Raw genomic sequence first — 26309 nt, 5'->3', positions numbered from 1 at the left:
GTCAAATTTCAGATTCTCAGATTAAGGATGTTCAAACAGTAAGCATAATGCAAATATCCCCAAATCTAAAACAGTCCAAAATCCAAAACATTTCTGGTTCCAAGCATTTTGTTTTGTTTCATTTTCTTTATTTTTAATTTTTGAGGGTACATAGTAGGTACATATATTTATGGGGTACATGAGGTGTTTTGATACAGGCATGCAATGTGAAATAATCACATCATGGAGAATGCGGTACCAATCCCCTCAAGCATTTATCCTTTGTGTTACAAACCCAAGCATTTTGAATAAGGGACACTCAGTCTATACTGATGTAGTTATTCTTCCTCCCTTGCTCCTCCCCCTCTTTTGTTTTCTATATTATTATTTTTATATCATCATGGTTTAAAATACTTGTATTAGCTAACTAAAGGTATCTTACTTGCTTTGTTTATAGGTCAACTCTAAAAATTAGAAAGCAAATATATAGCGTTGACAATATTGTGATTTCAAAGATAATATTCACGGTAGAATTGAAATTCTATGTGGTTGATACAGAAAGAAGAAAGATACTTCTGTGCCATTAAAACTAAAATTAAATTATATAAACATATAATTTAATAAATTATGTTAAAAACAAAAGTAATTAATACTCAAAATGCACCACTCTGTTACATTTTGCTATTACCTAAATAGGCGAGGCACACCTGTTGTTCTGAGTGGTGGAAACCCTCTATCCTGCTGGCTACTGCAGGTTCCTCCCCAACTCTGCATGTAGGGATTTCATGTTGGTAGCTTCCGATTGTCCACAGAGGGAGTGTTTACACCATGGAAATTGGAAAACGCTACAAACAGGGGCTTGGTTTGTTGTTATGTTCATTAGACTTCAGAAAATGGTGAAGGAGGTTAATAATGTAGATTAAACTTAAATTGCACTATGTCTATAGCCCTTGCATTGCGAATAGTGCAAAGAATTGAGATAATATTTTCCCGTTTTTAAAAACTATTATCCAAGTAAACAAAGTCACTCACACCGTTGACAAATGAGTGAAGTTTCAATATAAGATACTGCTGAATCTGAAAGTGGCTGCAATATAATCAATATAGTTTGTATGGGAAGGAGACATCACTTAACAGTAGATAACACATCAGATTTCATGACTATAAATGTATTGGATAAAGCACTGTGGATTGGAATACAACTCCATTTGTCAAATAATGTTTAAATTGAGACCATAGATCGGCTGGGGATGCCAAAGTTTGGCAAAAATCAGTGAAAGCATTCTGTTAGAATCAATCAACTATATGGAATTTACAACATAGAGTATTGCCTATTTTATTATTGTTATTTGTAAAGTGTTCATTACACATCCTTTATAGCAGTAAAATTTATAACAATCATATATGTGTGTGTGTATATATATATATATATATATATATATATATATATATATTCATTTTTTTAGGGCTTGGGTTAAGCATTTACCAGCACACCATTATATCAGAGGTTTGTCTGATCTTACCACTACCTCACATAAGAGAGTAGGAGGAAGTGAAGAGGAATGCTTCTTCCTCCCTGGCTCTGGGGTCAGTGGGGTCCCAGACTCATCGGTAACATAAGAAGGACTCATCACCAGAAAAGCAGGGTGAGAAGCAGCTGGCAGGGCAGGTTATTCCCAGAGCCTCTGCATCTATAAATAGGGGCTATAGGACCCTTCCTGCCTGCCTCATGAGCAGTTGTGACATTTGGGATGACATCAGGCCTAGGGAAGGCAAAACAGTGACAATATTTCCTCCTTAAGGAGGTGTCCCCATCCCCACCACCAATTACCAAGAAGACATGTGGCTCAAACGACCCATGCCACCCACCCGCAGCAGGGCTTACCAAAGGCTAGCCCAATTCTGAGGTATGGGGAAGGGCAGGGAGGTGAAGCCACTTCTGCTTTTTGCCCTCATCCGCTGAAGGACCAGCCCAGGGGCCACATTTGAATTCTCAAACCTTAGCCGCAGGTTCACTTCAAGTTTTGAGAAGAAATTTATAGGCAGTTTCATTATAACTGGCTGGGTCCTCTGCAGAAGTGGCTCTCTGTGTTTCCGGAGAAACTATGAAATGTGGGGATAATTGCTGTAAATATGGATGGGCATAACTTTGTCAACCACCAAGATTGATTGCCTTTTACTGCCAGAAATTTCTTGTGGAAAACCCCAAAATTAAAATACTTGTTATTTACCTTTCTGTGAATTCATCCTAAGAAAATAATCCAATATTGAGAAGGCTTCTTATACATTTGCTTCAAACTTTTTTTTTTTTTTTTTTTTTGAGACGGAGTCTTGCTCTGTCACCTAGACTGAAGTGCAGTGGCGCAATCTCGGCTCACTGCAAGCTCTGCCTCTGGGGTTCATGCCATTCTCCTGCCTCAGCTTCCCGAGTAGCTGGGACTACAGGCGCCCACCTCCCCGCCCGGCTAATTTTTTGTATTTTTAGTAGAGACGGGATTTCACCATGTTAGCCAGGATGGTCTCGATCTCCTGGCCTCGTGATCCATCCTCCTCGGCCTTCCGAAGTGCTGGGATTACAAGAGTGAGCCACCGCACCTGACCTTCAAACCATTTTTTAAATGATCAAAGAGTATGGGCCCATAAATAAACACAAAAGTAACTCTTTATGTGGAAAGGTGCTCTCTGCATATTGGAAATAATCTGAAGTGTTCAATCTTAGACTTTAAAGTAACATAGTATACAGTGAGTAATATGCTGTTTCAGACATCACTTTTAATACCATAAAGATATGCTTAATTTATAATGTTAAGTTAGAAAGCAGATGAGCAGTCTGGCTGCAGGCACCGGCTCTGGGGTTGAAGCACCTGGGTGGGAGTCCTGCCTCTGTGCCTCATTGGCTGTCTGACCTTCAGTTCTGTAAGCCTCGGCTTCCTCATCTATACAATGGGTACCACAGCGGTAGCCTTCTTTCTGAGTGGTTTCAAGGGAAGCAATGGAATGGCTCCCAGCATCCAGCACATAGTGAGCCTTCAACATTATTTATAATGAGCATTGTCATTGCATCCATGGCAAATCAATCCACTGACAAAATGCTAGAGAGAAATGTTACAAACTGCTGCCAGTAGTAGTTGCTGGGTGGTGGCACTGGGGTAGATGTCAGTCCTTGATCCTGCCTTTGTGGGATAGGATTCTCCCTCCCCCCTAGTCCTCAATAGTCCCCTACACTTTTCCTATTGCTCATCCATTCTGCAAATTGCTCTGTTATAATTTCCTCTTTGCTGTTTTGATTAGTGAGCTCTTGAGTCAGGGAATTTTTCTTGTTTATCTCCATAGCCATAGCCCCTAGCATACACCTAAGAAATAGTAGGTGCTCAAACATTTAACAGTCAAGTTTTCCCAAACTTTATTGAGGAGTGTTTCAGATATCTGCTGCTACATGACAAAATGTGGTGGCTTGACATAACAGCTCCTTATTATTTCCCATGATTCTGTGGGACAGAAAGCAGGTAGGGTTTGGCTGGGGGGTTCTTCTGCTCCACACTGCATGGACTCAGAGCCACCTGGCTGCGTTTGCTAGGGGGCTGGGAGCTGGAAGATCCAAAGAAAGCTTTATTCACAAGACTGGTGCCTCAGTGCTCTTCCTTTGCAGCCTCTCTTTCCCTCCATGCCCTCTCATCATTCATTAGACAGTGCAAATCTTATAAAATATGGCAGCTTGGCTTCCAGAGAGAAAGACAGTGGAGTTTCCAGGCTTCTTAGGGTCTACACGCAGAACTACTGCAGCATCATTTCCACCTCTTGATGGGAGGAAGGGCATGAGCACACTGAGAGGGAAGGAATTTGGAGGGCCATCTCTAAAGAAACTAATACTTGATGAATTTTTTAAAAAACAAGAAGAAAGCATTTTCCAAAAGTAACACTAGGATAAGCAGGTCTGGAAGCAGCATTGGTTGAAGTCTTTGCCCTTGCGTTTCTGAGTGGCATGGAATCCAAGACATAACTGCAGCAGCACCTCCCTGGCCCAGGAGCAGCAAACCCCAAAGTCTCCCTGCAGTGAAATTGTGCTCTACTTCACAGAGACAGACCACAGAGCTGGGCTCCCAGTGGACCCACAGAGAATCCTATCCAGCTCATTGCCCCCAAAGCTTCTGAGCCCCAGCACCTATGTGCTATTCCTGAGTGGAAAGACCAAGGTGAGCAGGGCAGCCTCCATATGCTCTGACAGCTCAGCCTGCTGGAGGGGAAGGTGTAAACCTGGTGACACATGACCATGGAGTCAGCAGTGACTTCATACCCACATAAGCACTAAGATGCTACCTGTCCAGGAAACCAAGAAGGACCCTGTCTTGGACTCTACACTTTGAGGGTCCATAAGAACCCAAAAACACAGCGCACATCTATTCATGGATGTATGGAATGGGCACCACTGTTCCTCGAGAGGTGTGCCCAGTGCTGCCCTGCATGACCCATGGCCCTGACCCTGTACACCTGCTCACTGAACTGGCATTGTCCAGGCACCTCATCTCTTGCCCTCTGTATGTCCTCAAAAGAAAATGTGACTGGATTCAAATGTTATGGATTTGGCGTGTAGGATCAGCTTAGGTTTATGGGTTGTGCTATTGCCAGCAGGAACATTGCTTCCATGTCTGGGAGGAATTGAATGTGGAAGCAATAGGAAAACATATAAACTTCCAGACATTTCCTCTCAGAGCACCTAAATGTAGTAGGTTCTCCGTAAGAAATCTCACCTCTGAATAGTGCCAGGTATGTATTTTTTTCCTTCTCTTTGAGTTCAAATTCACAGTTTCATAGGTACTTATATATCAGTGCAAAATTCACAATGGTTCTTCGTTGCAGCCTGGAAATATTTCATGCTATTAAACAGTTCACTCACTCTTAGATGCAAATGTGTTGTTCTGGATGCTTAATGTCACATATGTAAAGTATGACATAGATTCTTCCTACCACCCGCTAGATGCAAAACAAACACCAGAAATGCTAACAGTTTAATTTTTACATTTATTTTTTGTGTTTAAATTCACAAGAATTTAATTTTATTCAAATAATGTTTTTAATTTTTTGTATCTTTAATTATCACATACATTTCACTTCTTGATTTTTTAGAGAAATCTTTAAAAGTATAGTAACAATAACATGCACAGTTTTAACAAGACCTTTCTGAGTGTACACATATTAGACTGGTAATGTATATTGTTGCCAATAGGGAGTACCCACTCTTTTGTATTCTGTGTTAAGCTTTCCATTTTGAAATGATTATAGATTCACAGGAACTTGCAAAAATAATCAGAGAGGTCCCAGGTCCCCTTGATCCAGTGTCTCTCAATTATTCTGTCTTACATAACTTAGTACAATATCAAAAGCAGGGAACTGGCATTGATGCAATGTCTATCACTCCAGTTGTATTACATGCAGATTTATGTAACCACCAGGGTGCAGAACTATCCTGTGGCTGTAAGCTATCCCTCATGCTGTGCCTTATAGTCGCACCTACCTTCTGCCCCATTTGTCCCTAACCCTTGGCCACCTCTCATCTGCTCTCCATCTCATTTAGAGAATGTTATATAAATGAAATAATGCAGCGTATGTCCTTCTGGGACTGGCTCTTTTCACCAAACATAATGTCCTTGAGATCCACCCAAGTGGCTGGAAGCATCCATAGTCCTTTCCTTTTAATTGCTAGGTAGAATCCATGGCATGACTGTCCGCAGTGTGTTTAACCATTCACCTGTTTAACCATCTTGACCGTTTCTAGTCTGAGGCTATTACAAATAAAGCTGCTTTAGGAGCCTCCCCTCACTCATCCTCACACCATGTGTGTTGGTTGGAGCTGATTCCACCCTCAGCAGTGGGGTGGACACATGACCAAGGCCCATAAGATGAGACTATTCCCTGCCCCAGTTGCAGCAATGGGTTCAGGTCTGCACACATGATCCATAATATTCCATTCAGAGGTCATCTCAAGGGTTTTGCTAAAACCTTTAAGTTTATTTTTTTGTAACCAAAAATGTCTTGAAAAATTACACTCAGCCCGTCTGGGCCTTGCAGTCCTCAGCTATGAAATAAGGATAAGAATCCCTGTGCTAACAGGTTAGTATGTATTTGTTCATTCAACAAACTAAAAAGTGTTTACTGAAGAGGTGTGGGGGAGTATTTCAAGAAGTGGGAAGCAGGTATAAAAGCCCTGGGGCAAGAAAGGAGTTGAGTGGCCAGTATGCTGAAAGCACAATGCCAACAAGGTGGCAGTGGCAGGTTAGCGGTATTGAGCATGAACAGGACCAAGATAAACTAGAGAAACAGGAAAGGACCTCTCAGGGAGGGCCTTCTAAGATCCAGCAGGAAGTCTGGACTTGAGGCTCAACATGATGAGAAGCCATTGAGGTGTTTTAAGCAGGGAAATGGCATGCTCCAATTTACGTTTTACTGCTGTGTGGAGAATGGCCTGGGGACAATAGAGCATGCATGGAAGCCAGTGCAGAGGCTCTTGAATGAGGCCAAGCAAGAATGGCAGTGGCACATCTAGGGTGATAATAGTGGAATGGGAGATAAAAGGATGGATTTGGGATGTATCTCGGAAATAGAAATGACTACAAGGCTTACAGAATGAGTCATCAGATAAACTCAAGAATGACTCCTACATCTTTTGCTTAAAGTTAGTGTGGGTGGCAACATTTATTGGCATGGAGAGGAGAAACAAGCTTGGGACAGGTTGAAGCACATGTTTCAAACGTGTTAGGTGTGAGATGCCAGAGGGGGAGGGTAACAGAGCAGTCAGAAAAGGATGCCTGTAGCTTAGAGGTGAGCTCTAGTCTGGAGACTGGGACTCATCAGCACAGATTATATTTTAAAACTGTAGGAATGGATAAGATACCTGGGAGAGAAAAGGCTCAAGCCTAAAAACTAGGAACCCTCAACAGTTAGAAATTGTAGAACATTGAGAACACAATTCCCCTTCAAAGCTAAACTTAGGAAAGAAAAAAAAAGGCTGAACTGTCATCACATGCTATCTTTTTCTTAATTTTTAGTTAATTTTTCAGTTAATTAATTTACAAACTTTCTTATTTTCCAATATACACATTTAATGCCATAAATTTTCTTCAAAGTACCATGTTAGCCGTATATAGTAAGTCTTAAAATTGTGGCTCACTGTTGCATTTGATTCCAAATATTTTGTAATTTCTACTCCAATATCTCCTTTTAGACATAAATTAACAATTTTTTTCAGTGCTTAGAAGTATGATTTTTAGATGTATGTTTTTTAGTCTTCTTATTGTTGTCTAATTTTATTGTATCAAGATTAGAGAACATTGAATACTGTTGATTCTTTAGTGTTTATTTATTGAACCCTCTTGTGAAGTGATACATGGTCAATTTCTATAAATATTCCATGGGTACAGACTTCTACATATATCTATTATATTAGGTTTTCTTAATGCATTGTTCAAAGCCTCTTTCTCTACTAATTTGTTGCTAGTGTTCTACTTGGTCTATCAGTTTCTGAGAGTGTTGTCATAAAATTTCCACGAAGATTGTGAATTTTCAAATTCTTCACATTATGTCACAGATTTTTGTTGGTTTTCTTTCCTCCCAGGCTATGTTGTTAGGTGTATGTAGGCTCAAGATTTTTGTATCTCTGTGAATTGTTTCTTTTATAATCTTGCAATGACAATCTTCATCCCTTATAAAGATTTTCCTTAGTCTGTCTTGCCCATATTAATATTACTTCACTACACTAGTTTTATTTTTTTTTCAAGCCTATAAAGCTTTATTGACATTTTTAAAAGAAGACTGATATGGAGAAGCATAATATGTTTCCAGACTTAATATTATCAATAAAACATTTCTCCAAAACCAATTTATATATTCAGTGCAATCACAATTGGAATTCCAAAAGGCTTTTTGTGAAGGTTTACAAGCTGATTCTTTTATATATATATAACTTTAAGTTCTAGGGTACATGTGCACAATGTGCAGGTTTGTTATATATATATACATGTGCCATGTTGGTGTGCTGCACCCATTAACTCATCCTTTAATTAGGTATATCTCCTAAGGCTATCCCTCTCCCCTCCCACCACCCCACGACAGGCCCTGGTGTGTCATGTTCCCCTTCCTGCGTCCAAGTGTTCTCATTGTTCAATTCCCACCTACGAGTGAGAACATGCAGTGTTTGGTTTTTTGTACTTGCGATAGTTTGCTGAGAATGATGGTTTCCAGCTTCATCCATGTCTCTACAAAGGACATGAACTCATCCTTTTTTATGGCTGCATAGTATTCCATGGTGTATATGTGCCACATTTTCTTAATCCCGTCTGTCACTGATGGACATTTGGGTTGGTTACAAGTCTTTGCTACTGTGAATAGTACCACAGTAAACATACGTGTGCATGTGTCTTTATAGCAACATGATTTATAATCCTTTGGGCATATACCCAGTAATTGGATGACTGGGTCAAATGGTATTTCTAGTTCTGGATCCTTGAGGAATTGCCACACTGTCTCCCCCAATGGTTGAACTAGTTTACAGTCCCACCAGCAGTGAAAAAGTGTTCCTATTTCTCCACATCCTCTCCAGCACCTGTTGTTTCCTGACTTTTTAATGATCACCATTCTAACTGGTGTGAGATGGTATCTCACTGTGGTTTTGATTTGCATTTCTCTGATGGTCTGTTCATATCCTTCACCCACTTTTTGATGGGGTTGTTTGTTTCTTTCTTGTAAATTTGTTTGAGTTCTTTGTAGATTCTGGATATTAGCCCTTTGTCAGATGAGTAGATAGAAAAATTTTCTCTCATTCTGTAGGTTGCCTGTTCACTCTGATAGTAGTTTCTTTTGCTGTGCAGCAGCTCTTTAGTTTAATTAGATCCCATTTGTCAATTTGGGCTTTTGTTTCCATTGCTTTTGGTGTTTTAGACATGAAATCCTTGCCCATGCCTATGTCCTGAATGGTGTTGCCTAGGTTTTCTTCTAGGGTTTTTATGGTTTTAGGTCTAATATTTAAGTCTTTAATCCATCTTGAATTAATTTTTGTATAAGGTGTAAGGAAGGGATCCAGTTTCAGCTTTCTACTTATGGCTAGCCAGTTTTCCCAGCACCATTTATTAAATAGAGAATCCTTTCCCCATTTCTTGTTTTTGTCAGGTTTCTCAAAGATCACATGGCTGTACATGTGTGGTATTATTTCTGAGGGCTCTGTTCTGTTCCATTGGTCTATATCTCTGTTTTGGTACCAGTACCATGCTGTTTTGGTTACTGTAGCCTTGTAGTATAGTTTGAAGTCAGGCAGCGTGATGCCGCCAGCTTCGTTCTTTTGACTTAGGATTCTCTTGGCAATGTGGGCTCTTTTTTGGCTCCATGTGAACTTTAAAGTAGTTTTTTCCAATTCTGTGAAGAAACTCATTGGTAGCTTGATGGGGATGGCATTGAATCTACGAATTACCTTGGGCAGTATGGCCATTTTCACGATATTGATTCTTCCTATCCATGATCATGGAATGTTCTTCCATTTGTTTGTTTCCTCTTTTATTTCATTGAGCAGTGGTTTGTAGTTCTCCTTGAAGAGGTCCTTCACATCCCTTGTAAGTTGGATTCCTAGGTATTTTATTCTCTTTGAAGTAATTGTGAATGGGAGTTCACTCATGATTTAGCTCTCTGTTTGTCTGTTATTGGTGTATAACAATGCTTTTGATTTTTACAGATTGATTTTGTATCCTGAGACTTTGCTGAAGTTGCTTATCAGCTTAAGGAGATTTGGGGCTGAGACGATGGGGTTTTCTAAATATACAATCATGTCATCTGCAAACAGGGACAATTTGACTTCCTCTTTTCCTAATTGAATACCCTTTATTTCTTTCTCCTGCCTGATTGCCCTGGCCAGAACTTCCAACACTATGTTGAATAGGAGGGGTGAGAGAGGGCATCCCTGTCTTGTGCCAGTTTTCAAAGGGAATGCTTCCAGTTTTTGCCCATTCAGTATGATATCGGCTGTGGGTTTGTCATAAATAGCTCTTGTTATTTTGAGATACATTCCATCAATACCGAATTTATTGAGAGTTTTTAGCATGAAGCGCTGTTGAATTTTGTCAAAGGCCTTTTCTGCATCTATTGAGACAATCATGTGGTTTTTGTCTTTGGTTCTGTTTATATGCTGGATTACGTTTATTGATTTGTGTATGTTGAACCAGCCTTGCATCCCAGGGATGAAGCCCACTTTATCATGGTGGATAAGCTTTTTGATGTGCTTGCTGCATTCAGTTTGCCAGTATTTTATTGAGGATTTTTGCATCAGTGTTCATCAGGGATATTGGTCTAAAATTCTCTTTTTTTGTTATGTCTCTGCCAGGCTTTGGTATCAGGATGATGCTGGCCTCATAAAATGAGTTAGGGAGGATTCCCTCTTTTTCTATTGATTGGAATAGTTTCTGAAGGAGTGGTACCAGCTCCTCCTTGTACCTCTGGTAGAACTCAGCTGTGAATCTGTCTGGTTGTGGCCTTTTTTTGGTTGGTAGGCTATTAATTATTGCCTCAATTTCAGAACCTGTTATTGGTCTATTCAAGGATTCAACTTCTTCCTGGTTTAGTCTTGGGAGGGTGTATGTGTCCAGGAATTTATCCATTTCTTCTAGATTTTCTAGTTTATTTGCATAGAGGTGTTTATAGTATTCTCTGATGGTAGTTTGTATTTCTGTGGGGTTAGTGGTGATATCCCCTTTATTATTTTTTATTGCATCTATTTGATTCTTCTCTTTTTTCTTCTTTATTAGTCTTGCTAGTGGTCTGTCAATTTTGTTGATCTTTTCAAAAAACCAGCTCCTAGATTCATTGACTTTTTGTATCTCCATCTCCTTCAATTCTGCTCTGATCTTAGTTATTTCTTGCCTTCTGCTAGCTTTTGAGTGTGTTTGCTCTTGCTTGTCTAGTTCTTTTAATTGTGATGTTAGGTTGTCAATTTTATATCTTTCCTGCTTTCTCTTGTGGGAATTTACTACTATAAATTTCCCTCTACACACTGCTTTAAATGTGTCCCAGAGATTCTGGTATGTTGTGTCTTTGTTCTCACTGGTTTTGAAGAACATCTTTATTTCTGCCTTCATTTCATTATGTACCCAGTAGTCATTTAGGAGCAGGCTGTTCAGTTTCCATGTAGTTGAGTGGTTTTGAGTGAGTTTCTTAATCCTGAGTTCTAGTTTGATTGCACTGTGATCTGAGAGACAGTTTGTTATAATTTCTGTTCTTTTACATTTGCTGAGGAGTGCTTTACTTCCAGCTATGTGATCAATTTCGGAGTAAGTGTGATGTGGTGGTGAGAAGAATGTATATTTTGTTAATTTGGGGTGGAGAGTTCTTAGATGTCTATTAGGTCCACTTGGTGCAGAGTTGAGTTCAATTCCTGGATATCCTTTTTAACTTTCTGTCTCATTGATCTGTCTAATGTTGACAGTGGGGTGTGAAAGTCTCCCATTATTATTGTGTGGGAGTGTAAGTCTCTTTGTAGGTCTCTAAGGACTTGCTTTATGAGCCAGGCAGCTCCTGTATTGGGTGCATATATATTTAGGACAGTTAGCTCTTCTTGTTGAATTGATCCACTTACCATTATGCAATGGCCTTCTTTGTCTCTTTTGATCTTTGTTGGTTTAAAGTCTATTTTATCAGAGCCTGGGATTGCAGCCCCTGCCTTTTTTTGTTTTCCATATGCTTGGTAGATCTTCCTCCATCCCTTTATTTTGAGCCTATGTATGTCTCTGCACATGAGATGGGTCTCCTGAATACAGCACGCTGATGGGTCTTGACTCTTTATCCAATTTGCCAGTCTGTGTCTTTTAATTGGAGCATTTAGCCCATTTACATTTAAAGTTAATATTGTTATGTGTGAATTTGATCCTGTCATTATGATGTTAGCCGGTTATTTTGCTCATTAGTTGATGCAGTTTCTTCCTAGCATCGATGGTCTTTACAATTTGGCATGTTTTTGCAGTGGCTGGTATCAGTTTTTCCTTTCTATGTCTGCTGCTTCCTTCAGGAGCTCTTGTAGGGCAGGCCTGGTGGTGACAAAATCTCTCAGCATTTGCTTGTCTGTAAAGGATTTTACTTCTCCTTCACTTATGAAGCTTAGTTTGGCTGGATATGAAATGGTGGGTTGAAAATTCTTTTCTTTAAGAATGTTGAATATTGGCCCCCACTCTCTTTCAGCCTGTGGAGTTTCTGCTGGGAGATTCACTGTTAGACTGATGGGCTTCCCTTTATAGGTAACCTGACCTTTCTCTCTGGCTGTCCTTAACATTTTTTCCTTCATTTCAACTTTGGTGAATCTGAAAATTACGTGTCTTGGAGTTGTTCTTCTCGAGGAGTATCTTTGTGGCATTCTCTGTATTTACTTAATTTGAATGTTGTCCTGCCTTGCTAGGTTGGGAAAGTTCTCCTGGATAATATCCTGCAGAGTGTTTTCCAACTTGGTTCCATTCTCCCTGTCACTTTCAGGTACACCAGTCAGACGTAGATTTGGTCTTTTCACATAGTCCCATATTTCTTGGGGGGTTTGTTCATTTCTTTTTACTCTTTTTTCTCTAAACTTCTCTTCTCACTTCATTTCATTCATTTGATCTTCAATCACTGATACCCTTTCTTCCACTTGATCGAATCAGCTACTGAAGCTTGTGCATTTGCCACATAGTTCCTGTGCTATGGTTTTCAGCTCCATCAGGTCATTACACTGGTTATTCTAGTTAGCCATTCATCTAATCTTTTTTCAAGGTTTTTAGCTTCTTTGCGATGGGTTCAAACTTTCTCCTTTAGCTCGGAGAAGTTTGATCGTCTGAAGCCTTCTTCTGTCAATTCATCAAAGTCATTCTCCATCCAGCTTTGTTCTGCTACTGGCAAGAAGCTGCATTCCTTTGGAGGGGGAGAGGCGTTTGGATTTTTAGAATTTTCAGCTTTTCTGCTCTGTTTTCTCCCCATCTTCGTGGTTTTATCTACCTTTGATCTTTGGTGATGGTGACGTACAGATGGGGTTTTGGTGTGGATGTCTTTTCTGTTTGATAGTTTTCCTTCTAGCAGTCAGGACCCTCAGCTGCTGGTCTGTTGGAGTTTGCTGGAGGTCCACTCCAGACCCTGTTTGCCTGGGTATCAGCAGCAGAGGCTACAGAAGAGCAAATATTGCTGAACAGCAAATGTTGCTGCCTGATTGTTCCTCTGGAAGCTTCATCTCAGAGGGGTACCCTGCCGTGTGAGATGTCAGTCTGCCCCTACTTGGGGGGTGCCTCCCAGTTAGGCTACTCAGGGGTCAGGGACCCACTTGAGGAGGCAGTCTGTCTGTTCTCAGATCTCCAACCCCTTGCTGGGAGAACCACTAGTCTCTTCAAAGCTGTCAGACAGGGACATTTAAGTCTGCAGAGGTTTCTGCTGCCATTTGTTTGACTATGCCCTGCCCCCAGAGGTGGAGTCTACAGAGGCAGGCAGGCCTTTTGAGTTGCAGTGGGCTCCACCCTGTTAGAGCTTCCCGTGGCTTTGTTTACCTACTCAAGCCTCAGCAATGGCGTGCGCCCCTCCCCCAGCCTCACTGCTGCCTGGCAGTTTGATCTCAGATTGCTGTGTTAGCAATAAGTGAGGCTCCCTGAGCGTGGGACCCTCTGAGCCAGGCGTGGGATATAATCTCCTGGTGTGCCGTTTGCTAAGACCATTGGAAAAGCGCACTATTAGGGTGGTAGTGACCCAATTATCCAGGTGCTGTGTGTCACAGCTTCCCTTGGCTAGGAAAGGGAATTCCCTGACTCCTTGCACTTCCCGGATGACGTGATGCCTTGCACTGCTTTGGCTCATGCTTGATGGGCTGCACCCATTGTCCTGCCCCCACTGTCTGACAGTCCCTAGTGAGATGAACCCGGTACCTCAACTGGAAATGCAGAAATCGCCTGTCTTCTGTGTCGCTCACTCCGGGAGCTGTAGACTGGAGCTGTTCCTATTTGGCCATCTTGGAACTGCCCCTCTACACTAGTTTTATTTTAATTCCTATTTGTCTCACGCATCTTTTTCCATTCATTTATTTTCAACATTTCTGTGTTCTAATGTTTTAGATATGTGTCTTCACAAACAGCTACCATTGGATTTTTAAAAATTCCAACCTAAATACTTCTGTCTTTTAATGTGTGAGATTAGTCTGTTTACATTTACTATGATTAATGATAAATTTATGGCGTTTATACCTATTTTTATCTTCTTCTTTTGTGTTTCTATTTATCGTAATTTTTATTTTATTGTTTTCTCCCCTTCACCTTCTGTTGAATTGATTGGGAATTTTTTGTCTATAGCCCCCTCTACTGGTTTAGAAGTTATACATTCTACTTCTACTCTTAACTTATTATTCTTAACATTTTTGACATGAATATTTGACTTTTAAATGCCTACCACTGCACTGTCCAATAGAGTAGGGCCACTAACCACATTTGAAATTAGATCAATTGAGCACTTAAATGTTTAATTTAATTTAATCTTAATTTAGAAATTGATACACAATCCAATTACTAAAAAGCTTTTATGTATGTTTAGAACAACTTGAAAATCTTTTTTTAACTCTAAATTTTGTAAACTCTAAATACAGATAAAATATTTGTAGCAGAAATTTAGCATCCAAATTGGAATATGCTATAAATATAAAATACACACCAGATTTGGAAGAGTTGGTATAAAAAAAACAAAATGTTTCAATAAATAATATTTATAAATGATTACATGTGGAAATGATAGCATTTTGCATATATTGCCCTAAATAAAATGTTATTAAACTAATTTCACCTGTTTCTTTTTTAACATGGCTACCAGAAAACGTGTAATTATAGACGTGGTTCAAACTATATCCCTGTTGGACAGCGCTGATCCGGAGAAAAAACCACAAGTGCCCAGCAGACTTAATGTCCCGATTCTCCCCAGTCTTCTCTTCCAGGTGACTGTGTTCAGTGTTAGTTACTGCATTGTGTGAATATTCGTTCCATCTCATCCTTAACACTCCCACCTTTTTTACTCCTCACTCACGCAGCATGATGCTCTGGTTTACCAAAATGTTTGCCAATTCCTCAGTCGTCTCTGCACCCAGCTTCCCTTGCCTCCTTCACAGTTCAACTCTCTTCTTCCAGTTTCCGAGTCCACTTAGGAGGCTGCATTCCCTCCCAGTGTCACCGAGTACCCAGGCCCCGGACAGAGACCCCCTGCCACGGCGCCACGGCCTCCACACCTGCTCCACGGTGGCTTCTCCAGCTCAGGGGGGCTGCCACGTGCAGGAGCCACAAGAGGCTGGCCCAGCCCGAGCGCAGACAGGAAAGGGCACTCCAGGGAGGCACTGGACTCAGCCCCACACCCTCCATGTCCCTGCGGCTCCAATTCATAGTGGGAATAGGGATGAGCAGCACCTCGTCCACTCCCTTAATCCCCTCCCAGAAAGTAATTCCGATTATCCCGGCCACAGCCTCTGGATCAGAAGAGGGGCTTTAGCGTCCCCGTCGTATAGGCCCCACCTTGGCAGGGCTGAGGTCAAAGCATCATCCTCTCTCCTGGGGTCTCAGGGAGCCACTCTCCAGCTCCGCTCCTCACAGACACGTCCCAGTCCGGTGACCCAGGGCCGAGACCAGGGTGAGAGGAGAGGGACGCTCATTGCCCCTTAAAATTTGCATCCAAGATAACTCACTTGCTTCACCCCGTTCCCAGCTGTGTACCCACAGAAGCATGTGTTTCCTGTGAGTGTTACCCAGGTGACTCCCCTGGACTTCCTGAAGCGGACAGAGCCCCTCTTCAGGACATCCTCTGTCCCTGTGCTGGTCATTGCTGTTGGAAATCCCAACAGCTCAAGTAGTGTGCTGAGGGCGCCACCTCGTGGCTAATACGAATCAGCTCCCTTCTTCTTCCAGTAATGTGACTCTTTTCAAAAAGGTGCAAACAATCCCTAGGTTCTGGCATCGAATGACTTAAATATCTAAGCACGTGAAACAATAGATAGCCCTGCAATGCTTACGACAACTAGAAAAACCAAACAACGTCGCTATATAAGAGCAAAAGTATCCTAAGAACTCTAAACGTGATCTACAGTGTGGTTCTGTGGCTTATATTTTAATTTATCATGTAAATTTAAATGCAGAATATCTTTCAATATGTGAGAAACTTGGTGTGAGAAGCAAAAACTGCCTTAGCTTCTGCCGATGATGATGATGGACGAAGCAGAAGACACAAGCACTTCCAGGGCCCCTCATAAAGGTTGCAGCTGGAACACACCATCCTAGCCAAGGGCATGAGCATGGTGTACTTAATGCGAGCTGGACACTTAGCTAAATGTCCTGCCTGACTTTCCTCGCTTCATCCTCTAACAGACCCAGGGACTCAGCAGTATTACTATCCTCACTTCATACATGAGGAAGGGGACTCAGAGAGGCTGAGCCCCCTAGAGAGGCGGCTAAGAAGTGTCCGAGGCAGGAGTCAAACTCGACTCTCTGGCTCCCCAGTTCCGTTCTTTCCACCGAAGTTCATGCCGCCTCCTCCAGCAAGCCTGGAGAGTGAGTGAGCCCTCACCAGGGCACACACAGAGAAGGCCTGGCACAATGTTTTCAATGGAGCCCCCTATAGCTGTGGAGACTGACGGGGTCCAAGAACAGGATGCTATGACCTTGCTTCTCAGATGCCCTGAGCTCTAGTGTTGTGGCAGGCCTTACCTCTGCCAGCTCCCACTCTCCACCATGGTCAACCTGCCCCACACCTGGGGTCTCCAGGGGCAGGCCAGAGGTTACCACAATGCTTAGGGTGAGTGATGACCCTGAGGCTGGACTGACCCAGCTCTGCCCAAAGACTGAATTAGGCTCTCCAAGGCCATCAGCGCATGATCAATCAGCCTGCTTTTGTCAAGGACAAGACTGCAGATGAGTCCAGGTGAACCTGGATGCTGAACCCAGGTGAGTAGGAGGCCACTACACTTTTGGGGAAGGATCTCTCTGCCCAACACAGACTCCGAAAGCCAGTTCAAGAGCCACCTGCCTGCTTCCTCTGCTTTGACTTTCAAATGCCAGCCATGCTGCGCGTGGCTCTGGGACCTTGGGGAATGCACAGACCCTTTGTGACCATAGTTTCCCAGTCTATGAAGTAGGGGAGATAGGGAGCCTTGGGAAGTGGCTCTGATCCCCCTCGGCAACCTCAGGGCTCCTCCCCTGCTAGTGATTTATCCAGCCCCCACTTTCTCCCCATACTTAAGACACAGAATTGGGCCAGCTATGCAGAATTCACCTGCTCCGAGGAAGACTCAGTATAGAAACCCCTCGAAATCCCACACGCCCTGCCAACAGCACGGGGCGCACAGGACGGTGAGCTACAGTTGAGGCTGGGGCGAGATGAGCTTGAGTAACCAGAAGCCAGGAGGGAAGGCGCCGCGAGCGGTCCGGGCGCTCAGGAGGCTGCGTCCCCGATGCCCGCCAGGGGGCGCCGTGCACTAGGGCCCAGGAAGGTCGCTTCCGCCCGCGGCGCCACCCGCGCTGCCCGGCAGGGGTCAGCCTCGCCCGGCCATCCCCGACCCAGCTGCTTCAGGCTCTCGACCCGCGGGGACCGGCCGCCGCACCGCATCCCCCAGAGGCGCCGAATAGAAGGGAGCTTGGTCCTGCCTGAGGATGCGTGGCCTGGGCTGCATACCCCCGGCCCTGCTCGCCCGCTCATCACACGGAGGCCGGGGGCAGGGTCACGGTCAGGGAGCCTGCGGGGCTAAAGGAGCGGGCCGAGAGCTCAGGAGCTGCCGCTGGGCGGCGAGAAAGGAGCCCCAGGCAGGCCCCGGGCGGCCGAGGCAGGGGAGGAGACGCCAGACCCCGGTTCCAGGTGAGCAGCCCCGCCCGCTCTGCTGGAGGCCCAGCTCACCGCCGGCGGGAGATGTGGGTGCAAGCCCTGGGGCGCACGTGGCCAGGCCACTGCCACGCCCGAGAGACGGGTTTTCGTCGCCACTTCGGCCCTGGTGAACCCTGTGACTGGAGTGCCTCCCAGTCCCACCGTGATGCCCACCTCGGGGCGCAGCCAGGTGCCAGGCTAACGCGTGTGATCCACAGTGTGCTGAGAAGTGCTGACTGTCATTGCGAATGTCTGTGGTGGGGTGACGCCTGGGCAGGGTGCGCTGGCCTGGTTCCAGAAGACCTGGCCTCTCCAGCCCCCACGGGGCGCCCGTTTCCTGCGTGGCCCATGCGAGCGGCGGCTGCTCTTGGCTGAGTCATTCCGAGACAAGCGTCCAGCCCGCGCTCTCTGCCGCCCTTCCCAGCGCTGCCCGGCAGGCCCCAGGAACTGAGCCCAGCTGTGCCCGCTTAGCTGGTGCATGACCTGCATTTGAACTTGCTGCAAAGAAAGGTGGGTGAGGGAAAGGCGAGGGCTGGGGTGAGGGTCTGGAGAGCAGTCTCCTGTCCCTTCTCCCACTGAGGTCACAGTCCAGCTGGTGGGCAGAGCTCTGTCCCCAAGCCTTCCAAAGGAGAGGCCCACGCTGTAGGACCTTGTCACCACTATTGGCTGAGGTTGGTAAAGGTCACAGAGGTGGTTCCTAATAAAACTTCCCTAACCAGAGGTCTCCTGATGCAGCGTCCCCCGCAACACACTCACACACATCCAGTCTCCATGGTGTGGGTGGAGGTCACTGAGGAGCAGGGACCGGGCACACATGGCCCAGTTCACCGCCTCTCGGGGGAAGGGCCCGAGACCAGGAAGGAGATTGGATCACCGACCTGGCCAAGAGGAAAGAAAGAAAGAGAGGGAAAAAGGGAGGAGAGAAAGAAAAGAAAAGGGAGAGGAAGGAAGGAAGGAAGGAAGGAAGGAAGGAAGGAAGGAAGGAAGGAAGGAAGGAAGGAAGGAAGGAAGGAAGGAAGGAGAAAAAAGGAAGGAAGGAAGGAAGGAAAGAAGGAAAAAAGAAAGAAAGAAAGAAGGAAGGAAGGAAGGAAGGAAAGAAAGAAAAGAAAGAAAGAAAAGAAAAGGAAAGAAAAGAAAAGAAAAAAAAGAAAAGAAAAGAAAAGAAAAGAAAGGAAAGGAAAGAAAGAAAGAAATCAGCATGTCCAAGGAGAGGAACTAACATTCCCCCTCTTCCTCTGTCTCTCTCTCCCTCTCTCTCCTCTCACACAGCACACACTCACACACACACCACGCCAGCTGGGTGGTCTCATGTATCTTGTCCTTAGGGCAACCTCACTGTGGGCACTGTATTTTGGAGCCCTTCTCCCCACCCTTGGTTGCAGTGGCTGGCATCCACTCTAGCATCCACCTCTTTTCCATACCAGCCGAGGTGGCTTTTAAGAAGCCAACCCACCCTATTCCTAGTATAAGACCAGTTTGGCTTTAGCCAATCAGCACATTACATTGGTTTGGGTGGTTCAGGGATGGGTGAGTGGCCCAACCAGGGCCATGAGGCCAGAAGAGATGCTTGGGAGAGTAGGGAGGGGCAGTTTCCCAGCACTTTTGAGAGAGACACTGGAAGATAGGCTCTTTCTTTGTGTTGGTCGCGAAAGAAAGAGTATTAATTCCTGAAGCGAGCTGTCATCCAGCATTTTTTAATAATGAGGGGATTTTGTGGAGAATGAAGCAGGCATTCCAGAAGCAAACAGGAGAACTGGAAAAAAAAAACAGATTTGGTTAACATTGCCAAGCTGCTGGATCCAGCCATGTCTGAAGTCCATATTATGAGGGCTTTCCTACTCAAGGAACCAATAAATCCCCTCTTTTTAACTGGCTTTCTTGTTGTCTGCAGTTGGAAGTTTCTTACCTGGTGGTATTTTCTTTTTTGATCAAAGAGAAAATGGATATTTAGAAGGTATAAGGTTTCCAGATAAAATACAGGACACCCAGTTAAATCTGAATAGTGTTTCAGGTCAACTATGCATACCTTTTTAGCAGGCATTATGTCCCATGCAATATTTATAGCAGTTACACTGCAAAACTAACTGGGCATCCTATACCTTTTTTTGCTCAATCTAGCCCATGTCTAAATTCCCAGCACTCGAAAAAGGAAAACCTGGACTTGGTCCTAGAGTTTTTAGTTCCAAAGACCCCTGCACACCAGGTCATGGGATGGGCTTCTCGCTCTCACTCCTCTCTGCCTGTGTACCTGTGGGCTCTTATCAGCCTTGCACTCCGGCCTTTGCAACCCAAATTACTGCTTACTTTGTGGCAAGGACATGCTGGCACCTTGGGTTTTGGCCCTTGCTGCTCTCTTCAAGCAGTTAAGTGCTTGCCTGCTGCCTCCTTCCGCTCCTAACTGTCCCTGGTCACTCCCCAGAGGCTCAGGTTGGCCCCCTTCTTTGTGCTGTTCCAACGCTCCCTTCTGAGAACATTAGCAGCAGGAACTGTCCACAGACCCCCAAGGCATGGGCCAAGATGACATTCCCCCAACACAGGCCACTGAGCACTGTCCGGCAGCCCAGGTTCTACCCTCTTGCAGTGGTGACAGCCCCAATTCCTGCACCCCCAAGCCCAGGTGTAGGAAGGATCTACCCTGCACTGAGCCACTGAGCACTACTACTATGCTTGTTTTATCTTTATAGCAGTGATTGGGTTTTAACTGCTTTCATGCTCTCTGCAACTGAAAGGTGTTTCAGGTCACTGTCAATAAACATGATGCAAACTCAATAGAGCAGAGGAGACAAGGAGGGTGCTGGGAAGAAAATTCAGGTGCATGCCCTCCCAGGAGTCACTGCTCCATCTGAGTCAATGCTGCCCTCATTTAGATAACATTGTATTCACCACCTTGGAGCCTGCCTTTGCCTTGGACTGCCAGGACCACTATGTCAATGATGTTGATGGCTGTGTAAACATCGCTTGGCTGTTTCATAATCGGGATTTTTCTTTTTGATTCTCTACAACTGTAAATTATGCTGTAATGATGCTAAATTTCCAGAAATGGAATGGAGAAGCCACACCATGAGCAGCCTGTGTGCCTGGTGAGGGTCTCACATGGGGTGTTCCTGGACCTTGACTGTCCCTCTGTGGGACTTGCTCTCCCCACTAACAGGACTGCTGTGCCCACTAGACGAAGACCATAAATGCATCCTGGAAGTCATGCTGCAAATTTGCAGTGTCCTTTGTACTTATTTCTAAGGCTTTCTGGAAACCCAGCTCCCCTTAAATCCAGGTCAGCTCATGGAAAAAAACCAAATATAGCATCTGATGTGTGCTGAGGGCTTTGCTCACAAAGCCCCTTCTTTCCACTTCTCAATCCTCTGTTCTGAGAAGTGGTTGTCACTATCGTTCCCATTTTACAGATTTGAGGAACTGATACCCCAAGACCCCGTGACTTGCTCAAGGCCATTCCAAGATCCCTAGATGCACTTATGCTTAATGAATTAATTCCTCACAGCAAGGCTTCTTGTTTAAAATCCAAGAAAATACCAGATAAAGGGCATTCTAAATATATTTCTTTTCTATAGATGTGGATCTCCTGTTACTGGAAAACAGGAATTAGCTTGTCTGCTTGAGGATGTGGTTGGTTCTTTATAAAAAGGATACAGAAGAAATTTGCATAGACTGCCAGCTTCATTATGCTGCCGACAGCTTCCAGCAAAAGGAGGACGTTTGCAGCCAGATATTTCAGTAAGAATTTTATTATGTTCTATGTGGGAAATGATTACCTTTGCATTTGACTTCTTGCTTGAGGATGGGGTCCCTGGAGGCTGTCTTGATCTTGTGGCTGAGAGCACCAGGCAGCATCTGTGGTCAGGGTTCTGACCTCCTTCAGCTCCTGGCAATGGCTGATGGCACAACCCCCACCCCTGAACTAATGCAGCTACTCTGTGTCTGCCTGAAAAACAGAGGCTTCAGGGTCCTGGGCTCTAATGACTCAGGGCTCTGATTGCATTCAGAGTCTGTAAGGACCCCTATGTCCAAGGACCGCTGGGGCAGTCGGCAAGTCCTTCACAGGGGAAAGCTGTGTGCAGCTGAAGGCTATTCTGTGTCCCTGCTTGGAAGGGATCCAGCCAAGGGGCTAGTAGAGAAATAGTGAGGACACCTCAGTAATCCTCAGTAAAGTGTCTGGGAAGTAACTACTATACCAAATGGGATGACTGTCTGTTTGCGTCCCTCAGTAAAGTGCCTGGGAGATAACTGTTAGACCAAGTGGGATGACTGTCTGTTTGGATCACAGGCAGGTGCTGTTTTGGTGGGCTGTGCAGGTGAGGATTGGCTAGGTTATGCAAGTGGGTCACAGGCAGGTGCTGGCTGGGTGGGTTGTGAAGGTGCTGGTTGGGTGCGCTCTGCAGGTGAGGATTGGGTGGGTTGTGCAGGTGCTGGCTGGATGGACTATGCAGGTGATGAATTGATGGATTGTGCAGGCACTGACTGGACGAGCCATGCAGGTGAGGATTCGGTGGCTTGTGCAGGTGCTGACTGGGTGGGTTGTGCAGGTGATGGTTGGGTGGGCTCTGCAGATGAGAATTGGGTGGGTTGTGCAGGTGCTAGCTGGGTGGACTATGCAGGTGATGATTGGCTGGGTTGTGCAGGTGCTGGTTGGGTGGGCTCTGCAGGTGAGAATTGGGTGGGTTGTGCAGGTGCTGGCTGGGTGAACTATGCAGGTGATGATTGGCTGGGTTGTGCAGATGCTGACTGGGTGGGTTGTGCAGGTGCTGGTTGCGTGGGCTCTGCAGGTGAGGATTGGGTGGGCTATACAGGTGCTGACTGGGTGGGTTGGGCAGGTGGTGGTTGGGTGGGCTCTGCAGGTGATAATTGGCTGGGTTGTGCAGGTGCTGGCTGGGTGGACTATGTGGGTGCTGACTGGGTGGGTTGTGCAGGTGCTGGTTGGGTGGGCTCTGCAGGTGCTGACTGGGTGGGCTATACAGGTGCTGGCTGGGTGGACTATGCAGGTGATGATTGGGTGGGTTGTGAAGATGAAGATTGGCTGGGTTGTGCAGGTGCTGACTGGGTGGACTATGCAGGTGCTGACTGGGTGGGTTATGCAGGTGCTGGTTGGGTGGGTTGTGCAGGTGCTGACTGGGTGGGTTGTGCAGGTGCTGGTTGGGTGGGCTATGCAGGTGAGGATTGGGTGGGCTATACAGGTGCTGCCTGGGTGGACTATGCAGGTGATGATTGGGTGGGTTGTGCAGGTGCTGGCTACACGGGCTGTGTAGGTGATGGTTGGCAGTTGCTAGTCAGATCACATGCATGACCTGATGGGCTCAGTTATGAGATGTTGCCTGAGCCCCTCCAGGACTGGTAAAGATTGGAAATTCTAGAAGCTAGTGGGTGAAATGCAGTCATGGACCTCAACCTCCACATTAAAATCACCCAAGGTGTGTTTAAAAATCCCCAGGCTCCACCTCCAGAGGTGCAGGTTTAATTGGTCTTGGATGAATCCAACATATCAGCATATTTTTAAAGTCCCAGGTGATGTAATGTAATGTGCTACCAGGTTCAGGATCCAGCGGACCAAGCCCAGGGTGGGCTCAGATTCCACAGAGCCCCTTTGCTGTGGTCTGAGTAGATATTCATAGGGTGAGGAGTAAAGCTCTGTGTTCATGAAGAATGGAGTGGGCTAGAAGCCAGGGCCCCTGGGCTGGCCTCGTGCTGCAGACACTTCTCACACTGTCAACTTCCCTAGATCTCGCTTTCCACAGGAGAAAATAGGGGGTGGGGGAGCAGCTGAGATTAGCCTTTAACTCTCTTCAAGCCTGATACCTAATATCTCCAGTTATTATTTTCCCTGTGCTGGGTTTATTGCATTATATGACTTGGAAGGAACAGTCACTTGCTTTTATAGGAGGTTCCAGCCATCAGATTTCTATGATGAAATAAATTCTTCCCCGGATTCATAGCATAGGTACAAATCCTTTGAGAAAGGGACAGAGGACATATTGCGTGACATATCTGAACTTAATGAATTTGACTGAATTAATGTCTTTTTCAAGATGAAATGTACATAACATGAAACTAACCATTTTGAAGTGTAAAAGTCAGTGGCAATTCATACACTCACAATGTTGTGCAACCACCAGCTCCATTTAATTCCAAAATTTTTCCATCACCTTGTACCTATTAAGAGGTTCCTCCCTCTTCTCCACCCCAGGCAAACACTGATCTGTGTTCTGCCTCCATGGATTTTCCAATTCTGGATTTGTTATGTAAATGGACTCATGCAATATGTATCCTTTTACGAAGCCTTGTGTCTGGCTTCTTTCACTTAGTATAATTTTTCCAAGGTTCATCCACATTCATTCCTTTTGACACTGGATTAATTTGTAAATGATTACCTAACCTCGAACACTTTGACAACTCTGTAAAAATGGACTGGCAATGGCATTTCATGACAGGCTCCAGAAAAAAAAAAAAAAAAAAAGTCTCCAGCACAGGGGGAGGGGGCTTCTCCTCCCCATCCTTGGTCTCTCAGTTAGCACCTCTGTGTGTTTCTCTTTCTTTCCTCCACCTGCCACCTCCCAGTCTCTCTCTCTCTCTCTCTCTCTCTCTCTCTCTCTCTCTCTCTCTCTCTCTCTCTCTCCCTCTCTCCCTCCCCCCCTCCCTTCCTCCCTTCCTCCCTGTATCTTTCTCAGCTAATGGAGATTATGGAGAAACTTAAGTTTGCTTTTAACTGACATTTTCAGGGATTGAGGGCAAATGAAAGGTTCTTACGGATTAAATTGTACTGCTATGCTTCATTTCTTCACTTTGTCCACAATCTTGCCACATCGAGAACCTACCAGCACTTTCCCTCCAGCAGGAGCCGTGGTGAGCCTCTTGACCTCTCACTTGGTGAGTTCTATGTTAAAGGTCTCACCCAGCAGTGAGCAGGACGCTCAGCTCCATCACTGTGGGCCTCAGTTCCTCCTAGGGAACTCTCCTGCCAGCAGGACCAGCTGCAGCCTCTTTTCTCATCAGCTCCCAAGCTTCAGACCACTGGTCTGCCTGGTTGTCTCCCAGGACTGCTGGCTTCTCCCTGTCTGACCCTCCTGGCACTCCCCACCCCAAGGAGCCACTGTGCCTCGGGATCACAGTGGAGAGAAAGACAGTGGCCTCTGCCCATACCCAGCCAGAGTGTCCAAAGAGAAGGAGAAGGCGTCTCTGAATCCAACCACTCCTGCAAGTCCCCAAATCCCTGACCTGCACGCTAACGTCAGGACCAAGGCTGGGAGCAGCCTGGGGTAGGGAGGCTCCTTTGAAACCCTCTCCCATGCCTCCCTGACTCTGTGGCTGTCCTCACCTTGGCCTTTCCCAGAGAAGACTCTCTCCCCCACTGCTGGCAGGGATGTAAGGAGACTGTGAGAACCCAGGTAGGGGGGCATGACTGTGTCCTGGGAGAATAGGAGACTCAGAGAGAGGGGCACTGAAGTGGTTGGAATGGGGTAATAAGGGAGGAATGGTAGGTGGATGCTGTATTGAGAAACTTGGACTTGTTCTTGTGAGCCATAGGGAGCTATTGATGGTTATAAGCACAGGACTGATCTGATGAGAATGTTCATAGGAATAATCAATAGGAATAATCACATGGCAGTGCGGCGAGAGGTCAGCTGTCACCTGGATCTTTGCAAAGGATGCTCCCTATTGCTCTTCTTCTTCCCACCCTTGGCCTTTCCATCTCTCCATACTGCACCGAGCAAGACTCTTTGAACCTAAATCCAATCAGCGCTGTCACATCTATGGGCATCCATGTTGCTCAACACATCCACACAGATGTCCAGGCCACTTACTGCACCTCTGTGGGCTGCCTGCCCTCCCCTGGCACCCGCCTTGCCCATTGAAGAATCTCCTGCCAAGTGCCCCACACTCCCCCACCCCGCTGCCCCTGCTCTGCACCAGCAGTGCCAGCCTCCCTGCTGCTCTGGTGTTTGCATGCTCTGCCCACTCTCTGGACCATTGTTCCCCAGGACAGCCGCCTGGCCTACAGACTCACCTCCTTCAGATTTTTACCCAAAGCTTTTATTAAGGCTTTCTCTGACCACCCGGGTGAGTCTGAGTGGGATGAGTTACACAACCACCGGGTCACAGGTCACCTGGGTGAGTTGAGGGGTGGATCCTGCCCTGTCAATCATAGTGACTCAAAGACCCAGGCTGACGCTGCCAGACCAGAGGCCCGAGAAATAGTGAGCTCATGAATGGTCTCACGTCAGCAGTTAAATCCTCAGTCTGGAAGGGACACACATCACACTCTGCTCACAACTGTCCCACGCTAATCACTGCCCCAATCACCTGCAAGGGGCCCAGGAAGAGCAGTCCCACCACATCCTGGGGGCCTGGAGGTTTTAATGACCACACTAATTGAAACCCCACCTTGCCTTCCCATACTCCTTTCTCAGTTTTTTTCTTCATAGCGTTGGTTATTATCATATTCTATGTATTTTAACAGCCTTATTGAT

At 45.4% G+C, this 26309-nt stretch overlaps 1 protein-coding gene across 32 annotated transcripts in view; it reads left to right on the top strand.

The window, feature by feature from the left end:
* Positions 1–17536: 17536 nt before the first annotated feature.
* The window catches only part of ARHGAP22 (Rho GTPase activating protein 22), a 210414-nt gene continuing 201641 nt past the window's right edge, over positions 17537–26309 (top strand). For 21 of the 32 annotated variants that reach the window (XR_012417723.1, XR_012417720.1, XR_012417718.1 and 18 more), the window contains exons 1-2: positions 17537–18345; positions 21402–21564. Coding sequence is in view for 9 of the 32 variants with exons in the window: in XM_045399895.2 (XP_045255830.2) it covers positions 21513–21564 (52 nt within the window). In the remaining 23 variants the exon portion in view is untranslated. The remainder of the gene's footprint in view (positions 18346–21401; positions 21565–26309) is intronic. The other 11 variants (XR_012417719.1, XR_012417711.1, XM_074001596.1 and 8 more) reach the window with 2 other exon arrangements.

This window comes from Macaca fascicularis, chromosome 9 (genome assembly GCF_037993035.2).
Source record: "Macaca fascicularis isolate 582-1 chromosome 9, T2T-MFA8v1.1".
Lineage (NCBI taxonomy): Eukaryota > Metazoa > Chordata > Mammalia > Primates > Cercopithecidae > Macaca > Macaca fascicularis.
The sequence above is the reverse complement of the archived record's forward strand: the minus strand, read 5'-3'. Positions and strand labels throughout refer to the sequence as shown.